General features: G+C 39.7%; 1 protein-coding gene across 1 annotated transcript in view; it reads left to right on the top strand.

Annotated features, from left to right (window-relative positions):
• LOC126109435 (uncharacterized PE-PGRS family protein PE_PGRS54-like) overlaps nucleotides 1-22,530 on the top strand; it is a 57,066-nt gene that overhangs the window by 5,189 nt on the left and 29,347 nt on the right. Inside the window, exon 3 of the mRNA XM_049914467.1 lies at nucleotides 12,025-12,141. Coding sequence (XP_049770424.1) covers nucleotides 12,025-12,141 — 117 coding nt within the window. The remainder of the gene's footprint in view (nucleotides 1-12,024; nucleotides 12,142-22,530) is intronic.

The following is a 22,530-nucleotide window of genomic DNA, read 5'->3' as shown; positions in this document are numbered from 1 at the left end:
ACTCACCTTTCCTGTATAAATTTGGGCTTTCAGTACGTATGAAGTTTTGCTGTCACACATGGTCCATATTTTGATCCCATATTTTGCCGGTTTACTTGGGATATACTGCTTGAATGGACAGCGACCTCTAAATGCTACTAACTGCTCGTCAACAGTAACATTTTCTCCTGGATTATACAGTTTAGGAAGGACCTCTACCCACTTCTCCCAAATACTACGAATTGCGGCAAGTTTGTCAGTACGTCGTCTTTCCTCTCTAGTAGATTTCTTGTCAAATCGCAGGACACGTGATATCTTACAGAATGTTTCATGAGACATGGTTGCTCGAAATATGTTTCGCCCAGTATCTTTATCCCACAAACTTTTTGTAGACTCCCCATGAGATCGATATACACCCGCTAGGAGTAAGAGTCCTAAGTATGCATGGAAAACAGAACCATCAATATCTGTCCACTGTTCACCATAAACTCGCTGCCCTTCAATATTTGTCATCTCTATTATTTCATTTTGAAGCGCTGTGTGAAATACTGCTTCAAATGAACATTTTACATCAGATATTCTGCTGACTGCATACCTGGTAACTCCTGGGGTACTCTTGATGATGTTCGAAGCTGGTAGGCGACCATGTTGTGCTGGTGGATGCAACTGCCATTCTATATTCCCATTTTTAGAAAGAAAAGTCTCTACACTATTTTGTATGGGCTGTGGACTGTCGTAACTGTCATCGGAACACTCGCTTTCAGATGCATTGCTGATGTGATCTTCAAACTCAGAAAGTGATCCTTCATCTGGTGAGGCATTTACTATTTCTTCCAACTCACGATCATTCAATGGTCTCATCGCCATGGTGTCACAAGTCAAACTGGGCAGAAACAAAGCATTCCAATTATTGAGAACTGCCAATTATTATTTCCTGGGGAAAGCAACAAACAAGCCCATTGTTGTGAACGCATGGAGCTTTAGGTGATTGTTGAGAGTAAGTTGGAATGATGCAGTCACTATTCCCACACAACACAACAAAAATAATTTTCGCCATTTCCAGATTTTAGAAATAAATACGAGTTACACTAAACATATTTGTGTCGGGTCATTATGACCCGAACATTACATATGCAACTATTACAGTTGAAGCCCAAACTTCTTAAACTTTTTTAAAACCTTTTAAAACACATGCTGCTCATCCATTTTCAGACAAAGTCACAAAGTTTCATAAATATATATTGGTATTTACATAATGTAAAATAACGTTCATATTCGTTTCGGGTCATATAGACCCGAACAGAACAGCAGGGTTAAAAAGTAAGTAGAGAAAACTGGTAGATTACCAATCTTCATGAATATTTAATGCTAATAACAACTAAACAGATCCTGTATATTAACAAATAATCTCACAACATTTATGTACTAAGAATAAAATTAATTTTAAACATTTGCTTTGTTGAAAATGTAATGAACTATCATGCAAAATATATGAGAAAATACTTAACAACATTGTGTCCAATATAATGAACTATAATTGACATGGAAGAAAACAAGTTACACAGTAAAAGCTCACAAAGAATTTTTTCCAACGTAACTGTTTCTCATTGGCAATGACATGATTTCTGTCAAAAGCACAGAATAGGCGCAGTCAGTGTTCTTCACGAACTGATTGACGATGAGCAAGCATAATGCATGTATGGCCACTCACTGATTTTGGCTTACAGCGTGGAAAAGCCATATGCCCGACTTTCGAACTTTTTCCCATTTCGTGCAAATCTCAGACGATGGCGAAATGATCGCAGTTCATCACATTTGCCAGTTCTCATTCTACACTGAATTGAACTGCTGCGGATTAATGTGTTTAAACAATGATCCAATCTCTAAGGTTTTTCCTTAATGTGGAGAGTCAAAAAAATCCACCTTTTTAGCTGTGCTCTTTCTGACGGTGCAAATGTTTCTGGCTGCCTCTGCTGGTGTCACACTTCTACTGAATTTGACCAGAAGCATATATTGGAAATGTTCAGATTTCTCTAATTGGCCCTTTCTTTCATCCCACAGATCCACTCAGTATCTCCAAATGACAAACTAACAATATATAAACTCAAAGAGCAAGAGTGAATACAAATAAAAATGGCATTCAATAAATAAACCCATAGCAACTGCAAAACTTACATACAAAACAAAGATTCCACAAACTAATGCACCAACTTAGTACAATAAGCAGATACTGACTGAGCATGATAAATTAGCAGAGAAGTAACATTAAATATGGTTATATTGGGAAGCTCATGTCAGAAAGCTCACTCATCATACAGTGTACGAAAAAAAGTAACAGAAAGCAATTGAATAACATACTCATGGCAATTCTGATGGTATTATACAAGGTGTGAATTAAAAGTTACACAATTAATTTTTTCCACTACTCTTACTGATCCCATTGCATATGGGCAAGTTGGGAGTTGGTCCTTCAAACACTGTCTTGCTCAGCCCACTCTCAGCTTTTAAAGAGTCAGAATAGCTATTTCCCCATGTCTAGCTATAGTGCAAATGTCACAATGTGTGGTGGAGTTATTACTCCAGTAGTATGCCATTACTCTTGACAAAAAGTCCTGCTGACATCTAGCAAATGATTCAGCAAGCCTTCGGGTACACATGCTTTGTTGTATCTGTTTGAGTGACCGAAGCCATTAAAGGAGCCCCAGGAAGACATTGCTGTACATGGACATCAAGCAGTAAAAGAGACAAGATGATGATCTTGTTCATGATCTTTCAATCATGACCAGTCATGCAGATGACACCAGACACTTACAGCTATATCGATGTGTTTCACAGATGAAAGTAGCAATTACACCACGGCCGAATTCCCACCCACGTCTCTGCCATCTGACACAATTTGGCAGCACTGCCCCAACTCTTACAATCCTAGCTTGGCTCCAGTAGACTTTTCCCTGATCTTGAGAGGCACAATCATTGGTGAAAAATGTGTAGGTGGCAGAGGACATTATTTTGAGGAATGTTAATCATGTATTAAAGTTTTATAGATAACCACACATCCAGTATAAGTTAGTTTCACATTTACTGTAACTACTTTACATTTAATAATTAAATTTACAACCAGTATGTTTGTTCTGCTATTAGTAGTTTTGACTGACCTGACAACTACATTATTACTTTAAAAACAATATTAAACAGAATAATTTTAAAAATGATAGTTGTCTAACAACACACAAGTGCATACATGTCTTGAATATATATATATATTCGAGACATGTATGCACTTGTGTGTTGTTAGACAAGTATCATATATATATATATATCAGCCAAATTAATAGAATTATACAAATAACCAAAAGAAAGTGGACACTTACACAACTACAAGCAAGGCCATAGACAGTTGTTGTTATACACCAGATAGATATACTGTATAATAAATCACCGAACATCTTAACAACCTACAGTCTGATTCATGAAAGATGGTAGTTCCTGCAGGTTGAGGCACAGATGGGGATTGCAAGCTATAATGCTCACAATGGCTATGATAATCACAGCAGAGTGCTCACAAAAAGAGTGCTCACTGGGTGTCAGAGAACGTATAACATACGTGCACAGAACAAGCCGAAATTTGCCCACCATCGTTCTTGACTAACTGTAGACGTGATAGAACTGCAAATTTACATGTGTAAATTCAGAAACACACAACCTCACAAGCAAAACTGATTTCAAGAACAGCAAATTTTAACTGTAATCTTCTGTCTCGCATTACATTACTTCTATATTTAATATTGAAAGTAATCTAGTATCATATGTTTACTGTTATCTTCTGTATCAATGAATACTAAGACTACATTTTCATTAACTTAAAATTGTATAATGTGAAAAAAAGTATGCTGAGTAGGTAATTAATCCATAATTACTTCGCAGCTACAACAAAAATCAGTACACCAAAAATTTTATAATCTCTCCACAATATCGGCGAGACTGTTTTGCTTCACAACAAGATCTTAGTAAAAAAAATTAACAACTTATTGCGTCACTGAAACAAAGGAATATTATGTTTCCCTTTTAATACACTGACTCACAGTACAGTGGTCAGATTAAAAAAGAACTTTAAAGTGGAGTGCTATTCAAATATTAATTAGATATTATACTGCCCAACTGACAGAAAGGTCTTGATAAGTTCCATTACAATGAAATTTATTTATCTATCTCTTTATTTATGTCTGTGAACCATTCTGTACAATGGTATTGGTCAAGTTTACATCAAGTTAAAAAATTGCCAGTTTCAAAAAATTCATAACTACATGCATATATCAGTAAAACTACTTATTTGTACAAAAATATCCTCTAAAAAACATTGATATATGTATACAATTACTGAGGATTAAAGTCACACTGTGTGTTCTGAAAATTTTTGCATATTTGCAGTTCTATATGAAACTTGAATTAGTTTTTTATTTCTAGATTTCTTAACACCTGAATTGACAAGTTTTAATCAAGAGACGTTTTGGTTTATTTCTGAAAACAGAAATGTTTTCTATGATCTTTATATAGTTTCACAATCTACTGTATAGAAGGCATCCTGCTATTATAGGCTTTTTGACAGTTAATTGGAGTCTATTTCCTCCTATGTGATAATGATTTTCATTTCTTGTGTATTGGTATGGACATCTCTGTTTAACAATGCAGCATGGTTACTTTTTACATAATTAATTGTTTCATATACATATAGTGATGCTACTGTTAATATGTTTAGCTCTGCAGGAATCTCTAGGAGATGATTTTGTTATGCATCTTACAGCAGTTGAATATCCAAAAGAGTAAATATTATTATCAGTGTACAATACACCATGTGGTGATCCTGAAATTTTTAGAAATAAGTTAGAGGCATTGCTCAATATATTACATGATAACAAATGAACAATAACAATAAGTACAGATTTTAATGACAACTTATTGGCTGAAGGTGCATCCAAAGATCAGTTCCTGAATGTTTTACAGAGATTCAACTTGCATCTGCATATAACTAATCCTACAAGAGTAACTCTTCAAAAAGTCTCATAGGTAATATTTTCACTAATATAGAGCCATAGATACAGATGTAATAAATGTTGACCAAGGAATATATGATCACAATGCACTCATTCTTAAATTTCCCATAGCCCCTGTGACCAAAAATAGTTCATATCAAATGTACAAAAGAACTATCTCCATGAACATTTGCAGTCACTTCATAAATACTCTAACCAATCATAGGCAAAAGTACTGTCACAAACTTGCACAAATGTTGCAAGTAATGTTTTTCTTCCCTGTTTATGTTGAATTTCGAAATGTGTTTGCCTAAAAACAAACTCATACAGCTATTTACATGCTAACTCCTGGATCACAACAGGTATTAGAAATTCCTGCAAGACCATGCTTAGCTATAAACTGAAAAGTTGTACTGACCCTGAGTTCAAAGAATGTGTAACTAACTACAAAAAATATATAGAAAAGTAATTACAAAAGCAAAATTATTAAGTAATGATAAATTATTAAGAAAATCAGGCAATAAATTAAGAACTACTTGAGAAATTGTGAAAAGGGAAATAGGTAAGGGCCAGAAAATAGTACTAAAAATAGTGAAAATATTGAATTATAAAATGAAACCCTGGCAAATTATATAAATAATTACTTTTTAAGTGTACCTGTGTCATTAAGTAAAAACATTAGTAAACACGAAATTAACAGCCCCAAAAGTAGACAGTAGTATGTTGTTAAATCCCACAAATGATAATGAAATATTAAAGGTGATAAAGAGTCTAAAATCAAAAATGTCTGGAGGTGTGGATGAAGTGCCTGTGTCAATAATAAAAAGGTTGTCCAACAAATTATAAAGCCCCTGGTACATATTGCCAATTTTTCTTTCAGCAAAGATGTGTTTCCTCAGAGGTTGAAAATCTCTAACGTTAGACCACTGTTTAAAAAAGGAGATCCACACAAGGTAGAAAATTATAGACCAGTATCCCTTCTATTATTTTCCAAATTCTAGAGAAATTAATGAAAACCAGACTCATAAATTACTTAGATGCTTACAAACTTCTGAACTGCGATCAACATGGCTTTGCTTGGGCCACAGCATGAAATCAGCTATCTGTGCCTATACTGAAGAAATTGTCTGGAATTTTGACACTGAAAAATGTGTAGTGGGAATTAACTTAGATCTATCTAAAGCTTTCAATACAGTAAATAACCAAATTCTGTTAAACAAGATGGAGGCAATAGGTGGTAGGGGAATTGTGAGCGCAATGGTTTGAATCTTACCTTCATGATGGAACTCAGGTGGTACAAATCATCACAGAACATAAAAATCAGATGCAAAGAATTTGGAAATAGGCGTCCCACAGGGCAGTGTTCTTGGTCCTTTATTAATCCTGCTTTATATAAATGACATAAAAAAATCCAAATATGTTACCAAAATAATGTTGTTGCACATGACACGAGCATAATTAAAAGTGATGATAAAAATCATTAACAACCACAACTGACATAGTCCTGAAATATATACAATGGTTTAACACTAATGTGTTAACACTTAATCTAAGTAAAACATATTATATACAGTATGGCAAAGCAACCCAAGATATGGACCTTCAGTTACAACTAATTGATAAGGAGGTAGAGAGTGTGCAATCCACAATGTTTTTGGGCAGGCACATTGATCAAAACGTCAGCTGGAAAGACCATTTCAAGTATTTATGCCAGAGGTTCAATTCGGCATGTTTTGCGTTGAGGATATTGTCTAGAGTAGGCTCTACTAGACTAGTGTATTTTGCTTACTTTCAGTCCATCGTGTCTTACAGCATAGTGTTCTGGAGTAAAATTGAATCAAGCTTAATAGATATCTTCAAATTTCAGAAAAGAGCTATACGAATCATGACACACAGTTCTCCAAGAACTCATTGTAGGCCCCTTCCCAAATAACTACAAATACCCAGTATGAGAATGAATAGTTTTGTGAGTAACAAGAGACTGTAAAGTGTAAATAATATGAAGAATGAGGACATACACTCTTATAGCAGTTCAGTACTTCGAGAACTCATATCTTTTTTGATCTCTTAATGATAAAACTGCGTGTAAAAATTCCTCTCTCTCAAATACTCACTTCACCATGTTGTGCTTATGAAACTGCATGCAGTGTGGGTGCACTGTACATATAAATCAGTGTTTGTACTGGTGAAAACTTTCAAATAACTGCGTACCACAAATCTGAAATAAACAATTGCATGAATGCAATGGAACAAAGAGAGAACAGCACCAGTATTCAAGGTATGCCTACTCTCCTGATAGGTTCAAACTTAATTGTCTACATGCACCATTTGCAGTAAAAGAAAGACTCAACTAAACAAATAAACGGAATTGTACAAACACACACACACACACACACACTAACAGGGTTTGCGATGTCGCTGAACTGCATGGCTCACTCAGGGTAGCTGGCTTCTGTTGATAAACTTCGTTCTTCATGGCACACACAGGTAGAAGTCAAGAGGTGCAAGGGGCGGAGACCATGATAGGTACGCAACAGCCCCTGTTCGACCTGTCCATTGTCCAGGTAAAGTTTTACCCAAGTAGGCTCTGATATCTTTGTAGCAGTGAGGCAGAGCGCTATTTTGGTTTAGGTAAATTCTTTCATTTTTAAACAACTCTGATATGACATGTAAAATCAATGTTTGCGGCATATGAAGATTCACTTTGCCTGTTAACTGTACCTTCAAAGAAGAATGGGCCAATCAAACTGCACAATGGCAGACCACACCACACATTAACACATGCTACATTACTATGTTGTCGACATGAACGTGAGGATTTTCGAGAGCCCGGTACTTGCAGTTGTGGTGGTTTGAAACACCAATTAATTTGAACTGCGTCGCATCAGTCTAGATGACCATTGCTGCAAACCATTCGTCCTCACAAAGCATTCGCACTACTCCATCCTTCGATCCAGGTCGTCATCGTTTATAGCATGCAGTGATCTTTGAATGTACTGCACAATTTCCACTTTGCACTGTCATCTGCTGGAAAACGTGTGACTACACTACCACGCAAACTTGCAACAATATGTGATTTTGCTCCAAAGATACTATCAAAGAATGTCTACATTTTTCTGGACCCCTCTATATAGCAGATTCTATCAAGTAACCTATGTGACAGGTTGTATGACTATTTCACATTTCAGTAATCATATTTCGCATGTTACCATTATGAGCATCTATGATAAATGATAGAAACGCAGGGAAATGATGAGTAGGCGACAGTGTGTTAGGCAACCATGCTCCATCACAGAAAGTGGAGGTCGCAGGGTTGCCCAGTATGTGAAGTTAAAAAGGCTGCAATATGTAGCAGATCTGATGACAAATGACAGTGCTGCATGTGTTGAAGATGCGTCTCTGCGGCAGATGACCTTACGTTTTTCCATGTAGCCCCAACATCATCATCAATTACGATATTATGGCTTCACTGTGACTGGACCACAGATTAATGTAAACATGTTGCCCAGTCAGATGAGCATTCCATTCTCATTACATCACATTGATAGTTGTCCCTCAATACACCATCATCCAGGCAAATGACTTCTCTGTAGATTGGAGGTGCAGGCAGTATAATGCTATGGGAGATATCCAACACTAGATGCAGACATATGAAGTACATATTCCTTCCTGGAGGGAATGGTGGCATGAGAATGGGCATCCAGCCACCAGCTGCCATTAACACTGCCAAAACCGATACAAAACCGCCGACCTCACATTGAAACTGTAAAAGCCAAAGAGGTAGAATTATCAGTGGGGCAAGAACCGCACGATACTCCACGGTTTTCACAATTTCCTCATATGTTTTTATAGGTTATCTAAGACTGATCAGACACACAAGAGGGAGATTCACGGAGGTGAGGAATGCGAAGTCAATCAGAAAAAGCTTCTGAAGTGGGACATAAAAGAACAGCTGACACTTTTGGTATTACACAAAATCCAAAAATTATAGTTAAAATAACAAGTGAGCAATCTAAAAAAACTGAAAATATATTTTACTTTGTCAACGAGTGCAGCTATGTCAAAAACAAGACACCACCTTGGATTATACCATTTGATAATAATGGTTCAGGAGGAAAAATACGTGGAGTATTCAAAATGAAGTAAGAGGACCAGTTTTATTCAATAAAATATATTCGCAAGGTATAGCAAGTCGTGCAGTTGACAATTCAAAAATATTTTCATGGAATTATAAGCCACAAATACGTTTAATTAAAACAGTTTGCTGTGCTCATGATGTACGTTTGGCAGAAGATACATAAATGTTAAGTTCAATAAATAGGCCTGCTTTTTCGACTGTAATGGAAAATGTAAGTCCAACTTGCAATGCAAGAAGAAAGTGAAAAATTAAAACCAATATCTAATAATATACCGGTAACATTATTCGTTTATCATTTGAACACTGCTGACATTAAGAGACAGCAGGAGGGGGGGGGGGGGGGGGGGCCTCGTGCGTGGCTGTTGGCAAATGATCAGTCAAGGGTATCCGAACAAATATGTGTATAATAGGATGGCAATACAAGACAGATGTAGTACCACTATCACAGATTAAGTTGCTCTCTATCTCTTCTAGCAAGCAATCTATGAGGTGCATTCAAGTTCTAAGGCCTCCGATTTTTTTTCTCCGGACTGGAAAGAGATAGAAACATGCGCATTGTTTTAAAATGAGGCCGTGTTCATTGTCAATACGTCCCAGAGATGGCAGCACCGTACAGCAGATGGAATTTTACCGCCAGCAGCGAGAATGAGAACTGTTTTAAATACTTAAAATGGCGACGTTTTCCTTACTTGAACAGCGTGCAATCATTCGTTTTCTGAATTTGCGTGGTGTGAAAAACAATTGAAATTCATCAACAGTTGAAGGAGACATGTGGTGATGGAGTTATGGATGTGTTGAAAGTGCGTTCATGGGTGCGACAGTTTAATGAAAGCAGAACATCGTGTGGCAACAAACCGAAACAACCTCGGGCTCGCACAAGCTGGTCTGATGACACGATCGTGAAAGTGGAGAGAATTGTTTTGGGGGATCGCCGAATGACTGTTGAACAGATCGCCTCCAGAGTTGGCATTTCTGTGGGTTCTGTGCACACTATCCTGCATGACGACCTGAAAATGCGAAAAGTGTCATCCAGGTGGGTGCCACAAATGCTGACGGACGGCCACATGGCTGCCAGTGTGGCATGTTGCCGAGCAATGTTGACGCGCAACGACAGCACGAATGGGACTTTCTTTTCGTCGGTTGTGACAATGGATGAGACGTGGATCCCATTTTTCAATCCAGAAACAAAGCGCCAGTCAGCTCAATGGAAGCGCACAGATTCATCGCCACCAAAAAAATATCAGGTAACCGCTAGTGCCGAAAAAATGATGGTGTCCATGTTCTGGGACAGCGAGGGCGTAATCCTTACCCATTGCGTTCCAAAGGGCACTACGGTAACAGGTGCATCCTACGAAAATGTTTTGAAGAACAAATTCCTTCCTGCACTGCAACAAAAACGTCCGGGAAGGGCTGCGTGCGTGCTGTTTCACCAAGACAACGCACCTGCACATCGAGCTAACGTTACGCAACAGTTTCTTCATGATAACAACTTTGAAGTGATTCCTCATGCTCCCTACTCACCTGACCTGGCTCCTAGTGACTTTTGGCTTTTTGCTTTTTCCAACAACGAAAGACACACTCCGTGGCCGCACATTCACCAGCCGTGCTGCTATTGTCTCAGCGATTTTCCAGTGGTCAAAACAGACTCCTAAAGAAGCCTTCGCCGCTGCCATGGAATCATGGCGCCAGCGTTGTGAAAAATGTGTACGTCTGCAGGGCGATTACGTCGAGAAGTAACGCCAGTTTCATAGATTTCGGGTGAGTAGTTAATAAAAATATATTAGAACTTGAATGCACCTCGTATATGTTATGTAAAAGCACTAGCAGATATTTATTAATATGATTAGTTTATTTTTATATTTTACTTTTAGAAATGTCAGACGACCTGTCTTTTGAAGCTGTAGAAACTTTGGACATCAATTCTAGTGATTCACTTCCCTCCATATCAGATGCACATGCAATGAGATTCAGACGAATCTGATATTACTACATTATCATATGAAGTATCAAATAGAACTATTTCTGTTAAACAAATAAAGGAACGTTTGATACACATTTCCTTTCAATGCAGTAAAGACATAAGAAGTACAAATCCATAGAACTACAGAACTACATCTCGAGCTGATGTATTTTGTTCTGAATTAACTTGGCCTAAATGTATTTTTAATTCATGCATTCGTCAAGTTACTGAACAAACATTTTATATATGCTACTGATAATAGTTTCCAATGGTCTTTTGACTGGAAATTAAAAGAATTTAGAATATAAGATCATTTCATGCGGTATTTGGCTATATACCTGATATATCTCATATAAAATAGTAACAACGAAATCAGTATAAGTTTCCAATTACAGAAATTACTCTGGTTAATTGTATTTATCGTGTATTTAATATTGGGAAACTACATTATTTTTGTAATTTACATAAAGGTAATGTTACATAAATGGAATTGTTAATAAGGAAGATAATGTGGCACTGAAAGAATTAACTAATGTACCTGCATATGTTGGTACTAGGCCTTATATCTATTTAACTTGTTCTTCAAGTCAAGATCATTATGCTTTTCAAACAATGGAAATTAGATGTACAGATATTACCAATACATTTGAAACAATATTGCAAATGAGTTCAATTCTTTTTTGCAGTGTATGTTTAAAAGCAACATTTGGAGAACGGATACATACCAAATTTATTGATAAATATATTTATCATGATCAGACACAAACACAAACTAAAGTGTAATTTTGAAATGGTTTAGATTAGTGAAAGAAGGAAAGGAAGACATTATTTTTGTCCAGACCAAAAATAAATTAATCAATTATTTGGATCGAAAACCATGTCCAACAATAAAATTAATGCTACTATTTCATCTTCAGATTATTCTGATACAGAAGGCGTTATTGATCAAGAACTTCCTGAAACTCCAGGTAAAGATCTAGAAGTTATCGAAGAAGAAGAAGACACTGGTGCAAATTCAACACCAAAGAAAAGGGGTAGGAAAAGAAAACTTTAAAAGTACTCACAGTACTGATTCAGTACCATACCTTGAAATTATAACTTTACTAATTAAAATTATTAAGTTATATAAATCGGAACAGGAATGTATAGATTCCTCATATGGTTATATAACCACTTTATCGAAAAACATACGAACATCAGTATTCAAAATAGTGAATTGTATGCAGGACAAATGGAACCGTTCCAAAGACCAGAACATTTCGTTAATTTCTGCAATATGTTCAAATTCCAAAGCAACCGGATACACAACATCTTCCAGCAAAACCAATATAACAGCTATAATAAAATTGTACAAATTATTATAGGAAATTCACACAAAACATGGAAAATTCGTCTACCTCTTCCTAGAAAAAAATCAGGAAGTAATAGGGAACACATCCACTTTATTCGTAACTATTTGACACTTACCATACGTCACATAAGCACAGCAACCTGCACAATCAGTGAACGGAGCTTTAGTAAACCTGGGACGTTATTAACAAAACAGTGTAGCCAATTAAATCCAGGCATCCATCAGTGATCTACCACTGATCAACAGTAGCTACTTATTTTCTTCCCTTGCAAAGAAGTGAAACGTTATGACACAGATATATGCTATGGAAAACTGGGAAAAGGAACTCAAAAAACGTTTTTGTTGCCAATCCTCCTGAGTTTTCCCATAAACAACCTGTACATACCATACCATACCATACCATACCACACTTTTGTTGGTGATACAGAAGACGAGATACCCATGAAACAGTTCCAGACACTTTAAGAATGTGTAGGAAAAGCAGGGTAACAAATCTCGTTCCAGAAAGTGGAATTCTTGTGTTCGAAGACATAAATCTCTAGTATGAAAACAAAATGCGGTAAAATCAACCGGATCCCATATTTTAAATACCTCTGAGAATTCATCGAGCCGACAGGCTTAGAAAAAAATCTCACAGCACATCTGGCTCCAGAAAGCCGAAAAACCATTTAGGTTATTCCAAAGAGCTTTACAACAAAAAATTCATGTCTACACAGACAAAAATTCGACACCACAACAATGTCATAAAACAAGAAACATCTACGCAAGCAAAACACTGATACTTAACAGGAAACAAATTTAATATATATATATATATATATATAAAAGAGAGAGAGAGATATCATTAGGAAAATTTTAGGATCAAGACTCAACCAAGACGGTTACAGGCTACAATCAAGCAAAACAACAGTCAACTATTCAAACATTGAAACTGACCTTAAGAAAAGGAGAATGAAATTTTTCAGTCATGTCTACAGACAATCACTAAAGCGACTGAGAAAACGAATAATAGACCATGTAACATCACTTAACAACTCAACACCTTGGCCGAACAAAATGACCTCAAAATGCAAATACAAGACGAACAGACATTTTAGAAAGAGACTCCTTCAGACACAAAGTGTACAAAGGCGAAGTTCCATCAGAGCAGCCAAAACGGAAACAGTATAGATGCAAGTGGTCGTAAGAATGTAAACAAACCTTCTCGGAAAGAAGGAAAGCTTAGTGGAACAACAAGAAGGACCTAATGGACTGAGTCACTTGCTAAAGGACTTCCATTTATTAGGTGCAATGCACTACTAACAGTAATAATAATTATAATATCGCAATATTCTTCATATGTTTTCTTCACAAAGACACTTCCTAGATTTATGGGGTAGTATTTATATACATATGTGTACGCATAGAGCAATGGTGGTAGTTTCTGAGGCACCACGTGGTCGTTATGTTTCCCGTTTTGTAGGTACATTGTAATGTCACCGTTAGTCACATGTCGTTAAATGACAGCATATAAACTGATTGCTGTAGTATTATGTACACTGAAGCGCCAAAGAAACTGGTATAGGCATGCATATTCAAGTACAGAGATATGTAAATAGGCAGAGTATGGTGCTGCAGTCGGCAACGCCTACATAAGAGAAGTGTCTGGCACAGTGGCTCCCATTCGCCCCCATTGAAAACAGGCGCACTTCCTGCGGCAGTGTCCCAACCTGGAATCCCCCCCCCCCCCATCCTGCAACACCTGTAGCCTTCCCCACCCTACCTACTCTCAAAAAATGCAAGGCCCAACCCCCCCCCCCCACCTCTTCTGAATTCAGTCCCTATGCACCCAATAGATGATCCCATCCCTCCCCACAGCTGACGACGTCATCAGGTTTGTAACCATTGTCCTTCAGAACATCCATCCCTTCCAATGCCCTCATACCCTCCAACAGATCTCCCTCGCTGCCTGTTCCGTCTTCCTCCTCAATACCTTCATCACCTGCTCACGTAACCAAGCCCACTTTACCTTCTCCCATCTAGACACCCTGCCAGCCCACTTTTGTATGAAAGGAAAATACAATAAAGAAAAAATCTGGCGCAGTTATAACATCGGTTATTGCTGCTAGAAACGCAGGTATCAAGATTTAAGTGAGTTTGAACGTTGTGTTATAGTCGGCACACAGCATCTCTTAGGTAGCGATGAAGTGGGGATTTTCCCATACTATCATTTCACAAGTTTACCGCGAATATTAGGAATCCGCTAAAACATCAAACCTAAGACATCGCTGCGGCCAGAAAAAGATCCTGTAAGAAAGGGAACAATGACGACATAAGAAAATCGTTCCACGTAACAGAACTGCAACCCTTTGTAATGGAACTGACCAATAGAGCCCATTTTGTTATGAGATATTATACGCTAATTATAATTGTTTTCGGAAAGCATTTGCTAAGTATGATGTTAGGGTAGGTGTTGCGATCAATGCAAATTTGAAAGTGTGTACATATAAATTACGACTTTTAGAATTTCTAAAAGTTTGGCTTGCATTATTTATATGTACAATTTTGTCACTCACTGTTATTGTCACGGAATTATCCTTTATGCTATTTGATATTTCATGTAACTTAAAAATGCAATATCAATAATCGATACAAAAATCGTAAGTTCTTTGTCGATATGACTGTCACCTTTGGTCAGCAACGTGATTTCGGCTACTTGTGTTTTGGCCGCGGCCGAGAATGGTTTTTTTTTTGTGTTTCTTGACAAATGTGTGGTGTCCACAATGCACGTGGTACTTTATTTTTGTGATTCGACATTGTGAAATTTGCTAAATTACTTTCGAGTTCAAAGTTCTGACAATGAATATGTGTTTTTCTAAACAAAAAATCGTGGAATCATGCTTCATGACTTTGGTAGTCTGGTAACGGTCAAAAACCGCACCTTTTTCTTCCAGAGCAGCAAAGGGATCAATCATCGCGTAGACATCGAAGCCACGTGTACAACGGATATTCAGCAGCATCAAGATAGATGACATCATGCTTATCTCTACAAATTATTTTACTTCCGTTAGCCACAATGAAACAGTATAAATAAATGTCGTGAGACTAGGGCCTCCTGTTGGGTAGACCGTTCGCCGGGTGTCTTCATGGAAATAACTTCGCATCACAGAAGAGAGGGTCCTTGATACCTTCCGCAAATTGCTGCAGATTTCAATGCTGGGCCTTCAGCAGTATCAAGTATGTGAACCATTCAACAAAACATCATCGATGTGGGCTTTTGGGGCCGAAGGCCCCGTCGTGTACCTCTGATGACTGCATGACACAAAACTTTACACCTCGCCTTGGGCCCGTCAACACCAACAGTGGACTACTGATGACTGGAAACACGTAGCCTGGTCGGATGAGTCTCGTTTCAAATTGTATCGAGCGGGTGGAGGTGTACGGGTATGGAGACAACCTCATGGATCCATGGACCCCGCATGTCAGCAGGGGACTGTTCAAGCTGGTGGAGGCTCTGTAATGGTGTGGGGCGTGTGCAGTTGTAAGTTATATGGGACCCGTGATACGACTAGATACGACTCTGACAGGTGACACGTTCGTAAGCATCCTGTGTGATCACCTGCATCCATTCATGCCTATTGTGCATTCAGACGGACTTGGGAAATTCCAGCAGGGCAATGCGACACCCCACACGCCCAGGATTGTCACAGAGTGGCTCCAGCAACACTTTTAAGTTTAAACACTTCCGCTGGCCACCAGGCTCCCCAGACATGAACATTATTAAGCATATCTGAGATGCCTTGCAACGTGCTGTTCAGAAGCGATCCACAGCCCCTCGTACTCTCATGGATTTATGAACAACCCTGCAGGATTTGTGGTGTCATTTTCCTCCAGCATTACTTCAGACATTAGTCTAGTCTATGGCACGTCGTGTTGCGGCACTTCTGCGTGCTCACAGGGGAGCTGCACGATATTAGGCAGATGTACCAGTTTCTTTGGCTCTTCAGTGGATTTTGAGGGAGTGTTGGACTTAAGTTTTGTACTGTTTTCTGCTGAGTGCAGCTCGAGATTTGCGTAATTATTCAGCGACGGGAGTTGTTTTATTATTTAACAGAGAGAAATTCCACTACAGAAAATGTAAAACAATGTTTCAGAGTTTAGTAGCAATTGTGAGGGGGCTCAGACTTAGTCGTTTGATTTATCCTGCACCAGACTGCCACAGTAAAATTCAGGTGCCTTAGGCACATATAAAAATAACCACTAGCCCTGAATAATCTCATATTCTTAACTGATGTAATGTTGATCTTGTAACCAAAAACTTGTAATTTCATTGAGTAATTAAATATTTTAATTGAATATAAGTGGGTTTTGTGTCATATTTTCTTCCTTGCTACTAACTGATGAGGTGACCTGACAATTTACAAAGACCATCAGTACATTTCTAAACTGCGGTCTTGCTACGACGGTGATTCTTGTTGTAAAAGAGATGCCATTATTAGTAACATCCCCAAGTTGAAGAAGACTGAAATAAACGTTTTATTTTTTTGGGTAATCGGTCGTCGTCTGCATGTGTACAGAACATCAGAGATCCTTAATTTCACTCAGCATATTGAGGATGGGTATGAGAGAGGCGAAATAACAGGTGTGGCTTTCATCGACCTCACGGTGGCTTATGATACTGTAAACCGCAAAAAGCTGCTTAGAAAGGTATACTTAGCTACAATGGATTACCGACTAATTCAGATCCTTCAGTGTATGCTGCAAAACAGGAGATACTTCGTCTCTCTCCAAGACAAGAAGAGTAGATGGAGAATGCAGAAAAATGGCCTCCCTCACTCAAGTGTGCTCTGTTATATCTACACAAATGACCAGCCAATTAATTCTTCAACTAAGGCATTCATGTACGCTGATGATCACTCTCTGCCCAAAGTGAGACCTTTGAGGAAGTAGAGGTGAAACTGACAACAGCTCTTGAAAACTTGGCGAAGTATTACGATGAAAACCAATTGAAACCGAACCATGGAAAGACCCAAGTCTGTGCATTCCGTCTTATAAATAGGGAATCCAAAAGGAAACTGAACATCACTTGGAGAGGAGAACTACTACTCCACTGCGAAACTCCTAAATACTTTGGGGTGAAGTAGGACCGTTCCATCACATTCAAAGCCCACTGTGAAGAAACGAGCCTCAAAGTAAAAGCACCGAACAATATCATCCCCAAACTTGCAGGAACCACCTGGGGTGCCCAGCCAAAAGTGCTTAGAACATCTGCCTTGGCACTATGTTTCTCCGTCGCAGAATACGCAGCACCCGCCTGGCAAAACTCTGCAAATGCTGAACATGTAGATACAGCCCTGAACGAGACAGGACGCATTGTTACAGGCTGCTTACGACCTACTCCTGTCAATACGCTTTACCAAATTATGGGTACAGCACCGCCACGCATTCGAAGGCAAGCTGCAACAGAAGTGGAGAAGAAAAAACAAGAAATCGACAATAGACATGCTTTGTTCAGACATGACTGAGGTCAAGAAAAAGCGCCCTACAGAAAACTATGACAATTCGTTCATCTCCCAGAACTCGCAGAGAGGAGCTTTGGCGAGACTCCCTAGCTGAAGACAACCACATAACGGTCAATGAGGAAACAGCCGAAGGTTCACAACTGTCATGCGTGTGACCTGGAAGACTTCGAACAGACTTCGAGTTGGGGTGTCAAGGTGCAAAGCCAACCTCAGGAAGTGGGGCTTCAGTAATGAGGAGGAAACTTGTCAGTGTGGTGACGTACAGGACGAACGACATCTGCTAGTCTGCAGGAACCTACCAGCTGCATGCGCTATCTGTGATCTTGCTGCAGCCAGCGAAACTGCTGTGATAACCGCCGAATACTGGGCCCGTCAAAAATTACACTACTGGCCATTAAAATTACTACACCACGATGATGACGTGCTACAGACGCGAAATTTAACCGACAGGAAGAAGGTGCTGTGATATGCAAATGATTAGCTTTTCAGAGCATTCACAGAAGGTTGGCGCCGGTGGCGACACCTACAACGTGCTGACATGAGGAAAGTTTCCAACCGATTTCTCATACACAAACAGCAGTTGACTGGCGTTCCCTGGTGAAACGTTGTTGTGATGTCTTTGTAAGGAGGAGAAATGCGTACCATCACGTTTCCGACTTTGATGAAGGTCGGATTGTAGCCTATCGCCATTGCGGTTTATCGTATCGCGACATTGCTGCCCGCGTTGGTCGAGATCGAATGACTGTTAGCAGAATATGGAATCGGTGGGTTCAGGAGGGTAATACGGAACGCCGTGCTGGATCCCAACGGCCTCGTATCACTTGCAGTCGAGATGACAGGCATCTTATCCGCACGGCTGTAACGGATCGTGCAGCCACGTCTCGATCCCTGGCTCAACAGATGGGGACGTTTGCAAGACAACAACCATCGACGGCGTTTGCAGCAGCATGGACTACCAGCTCGGAGGCCATGGCTGTGGTTACCCTTGACGCTGCATCACAGACAGGAGCGTCTGCGACGGTGTACTCGACGATGAACCTGGGTGCACGAATGACAAAACGTCATTTTCTCTGATGAATCCAGTTTCTGTTTACAGCATCACGATGGTCGCATCCGTGTTTGGCGACATCGCGGTGAACGCAGATGGGAAGCGTGTATTCGTCATCGCCATACTGGCGTATCACCCGGCGTGATGGTATTGGCTGCCATTGGTTACACGTCTGTCACCTCTTGTTCGCATTGACGGCACTTTGAACAGTGGACGTTACATTTCAGATGTGTTAGGACCCGTGGCGCTACCCTTCATTCGACCCCTGCGAAACCCTACGTTTCAGCAGGATAATGCACGACCGCATGTTGCAGGTCTTATACGGGCCTTTCTGGATACAGAAAATGTTAAGACTACTGCCATGGCCAGAGATTCTCCAGATTTCTCACCAACTGAAAACGTCTGGTCAATGGTGGCCGAGCAACAGGCTCGTCACAATACGCCGGTCACTACTCTTGACGAACTGTGGTATCGTGTTGAAGCTGCGTGGGCAGCTGTACCTGTACACTCCAGCCAAGCTCTGTTTGACTCAATGCCCAGGCGTATCAAGGCTGTTATTACGGCCAGAGGTGGTTGTTCTGGGTACTGATTTCTCAGGATCTCTGCAACCAAATTGCATGAAAATGTAATAATATGTCAGTTCTAGTATAATATATTAGTCCAATGAATACCCATTTATCATCTGCATTTCTTCTAGGTGTAGTAATTTTAATGGCCAGTAGTGTATTTCTACATTCAAATCTACTATTAGCAACTGACGCTGCAAATACAGCGACTAAATTATGTATTATTTTTCCTATTTGATATTACATGTTGAATAAATTAACATCTGAATTCTCTGTTCATGAACATATTCTGTTCTTCGCTCTTGTATCCACTAAAGAACCACACAGCGCACAAAGGAAGACATAAGAGGGAATCTTAAGATGCACGTGTAGCGAGTTCTACACAGCTGGTTGCAGCTGCCGGCTTCCCGCTCAGCACCAGAGAACCAGCCACAACAGCCCTGCTTTCGCATCTGGGTGGAGAGTTCACACGTGCTGTAGTGTAGCAGAGTCTTCACCCTTTGCAGTGAAGTACGTGATTTCAGAGTGTGTCGTCTTATGTAGCCAGGAGGGACAGCAATTTCTTATGCTGTTACATCCCCGCATTTGGCGCTGTGAAGCCTTCTGCAGTAAGCTTGCCAAGATGTTACACTGTAAGGACACAGCTATGTCAAGTGAATAACAAAGTTTATTTCAGACACGTGCAAAACAAAAGCACAGCATAAAGTTTGTTAGTTTATTAATTGGAATTCGTAATGGGCAACTGGACGAATCCCTAAAACCTGGAGGCAGGCAAAAATAATTGCATTTGTTAAGCCTGGTAAGGACCCAGAAGAACCTAAGAGTTATCAGCCGATCTCTCTGTTGTGTACAACTTACAAACTGTTTGAAAGGCTGATACTAAACAGATTCAAAGAGCTGATTCAGGACATCCTAATAAAAGAGCAAGCAGGATTTCGGCCTGCCAAATCTTGTACCAGTCAAGCTCTCAGCCTCACACAGTACACTGAAGATGGGTTTGAGAAAAGACTAGCTACAGGGGTGGTGTTTATAGATTTGACGGCAGCATATGACACCATCAACATCAGAAATCTCATTCCAAAAGTGCGAAAAACAAGAAAAAGCCCTCAAGTCACTGCTGCACTCTAATCAGTTCTATTTAACAGAAGATATTTTGCTGAGTTACAGCGTAACAAGAGCAGACGGCGACTACAAAAATATGGGCTTCCCCAGGGCAGTGTTCTTGCCCCCATGTTATTCAATATTTATACAAATGACCAGCCTATTAGTCCTCTGCCAAGATCTTTCATTTATGCTGATGATAGGGCAATAGCAGTTCAGGCAACAAACTACAAGGATAATGAGGAAATACCAGCTGAGAACCTGGAAAATCTCACCGACTACTGGGTGATCAAATAGTCAATATAAATTTGAAAACCTAATAAACCACGGAATAATGTAGATAGAGGGGTAAAAATTGACACAATCCCTTGGAATGACATGGGGTTTTATTAGAACCAAAAAAAAAGTATTGCTAGACGCGTGAAAGATCTCTTGCGCGCGTCGTTTGGTGGTGATCGTGTGCTCAGCCGCCACTTTCGTCATGCTTGGCCTCCCAGGTCCCCAGACCTCAGTCCGTGCCATTATTGGCTTTGGGGTTACCTGAAGTCGCAAGTGTATCGTGATCGACCGACATCTCTAGGGCTGCTGAAAGACAACATCCGACGCCAATGCCTTTCCATAACTCCGGACATGCTTCACAGTGCTGTTCACAACATTATTCCTCGACTGTTGAGGAATGATGGTGGACATATTGAGCATTTCCTGTAAAGATCATCATATTTGCTTTGACTTACTTTGTTACGCAAATTATTGCTGTTCTCATCAGATGAAGCGCCATCTGTCTGACATTTTTTGAACTTTTGTATTTTTTTGGTTCTAATAAAACCCCATGTCATTCGAAGCATGTGTGTCAATTTGTATCTCTCTATCTACATTATTCCGCGATTTATTCAGTTTTCAAATTTATACCGAGTTTTTGATCACCCGATATTACAATATAAGTCAGCTGAAACCCAATACAAGTAAGACCCAGACTTGCCTATTCCATCTTAACAATAGAGAGGTGAAGCGAGAACTGAATGTTTGGTAGAATGACAAGATTAACACACTGCCCTTTCTCAGTGTACTTGCGAGTTATTCTTGACAGGACACCGTCATTCAAGCGCAACATTGAAAAGAGCAGGGCGAAAGTCCAATCACGGAATAACTCACTTGGCAAGCTAACAACATCAAAATGGGGAACTAATCCAAAAGGTTTATGCACCACCGCAATGGCACTCTGTTACTCTGATGCTGAGTCTGAAAGTCCTGCCTGGGGGGTGGTCATGCCGAACAAACTGGACACTGTCCTGAACCAGACGTGTAGACATATTACTGGATGTCTTAAGCCAACAAGAGTAGAACACCTATACTTCTTATCAGGAACTGCTCCGCCAAATGTCCGACGTTCAATACAGCAGAACTGAACGAACAAAACAGGTTCAAGATCAACTTCACCCGCTATGCGGGTGCCATAACGTCTTAAGTCGAGAAGTAGTTCTCTCCACTCATCCGAACCACTCACAGATCCACCAAAAACCTCTAGAAAAAGACTGTGGCAGGAACAACAAGAATCTGCTCACGATTCTGAGGAAGTGCTGCCACCAGGGGCGGAGAGATGGAAATCCCTGAACAGGCTGCGTTCAGGTATGGGCAGATGTAACAAAAATCTGCACAAGTGGGGAATTAGTGAAAGTGCTTTGTGTCCATGTGGGAACATCCAGACCGTGAACCACCTGCTTCAATGTCCGCTAGTAAACCATCCCAGAGCGCGCACGGCCCAAGATCTGATGGCGTACAGCGAAACAGCGAGGGCATATGTGGACTTCTGGAAGAATGAGATATGAAGCAAAGACTGCATAATACTTTATTATACG

Source organism: Schistocerca cancellata, chromosome 12 (genome assembly GCF_023864275.1).
Source record: "Schistocerca cancellata isolate TAMUIC-IGC-003103 chromosome 12, iqSchCanc2.1, whole genome shotgun sequence".
In the NCBI taxonomy this organism is placed as follows: domain Eukaryota; kingdom Metazoa; phylum Arthropoda; class Insecta; order Orthoptera; family Acrididae; genus Schistocerca; species Schistocerca cancellata.
The sequence above is the reverse complement of the archived record's forward strand: the minus strand, read 5'-3'. Positions and strand labels throughout refer to the sequence as shown.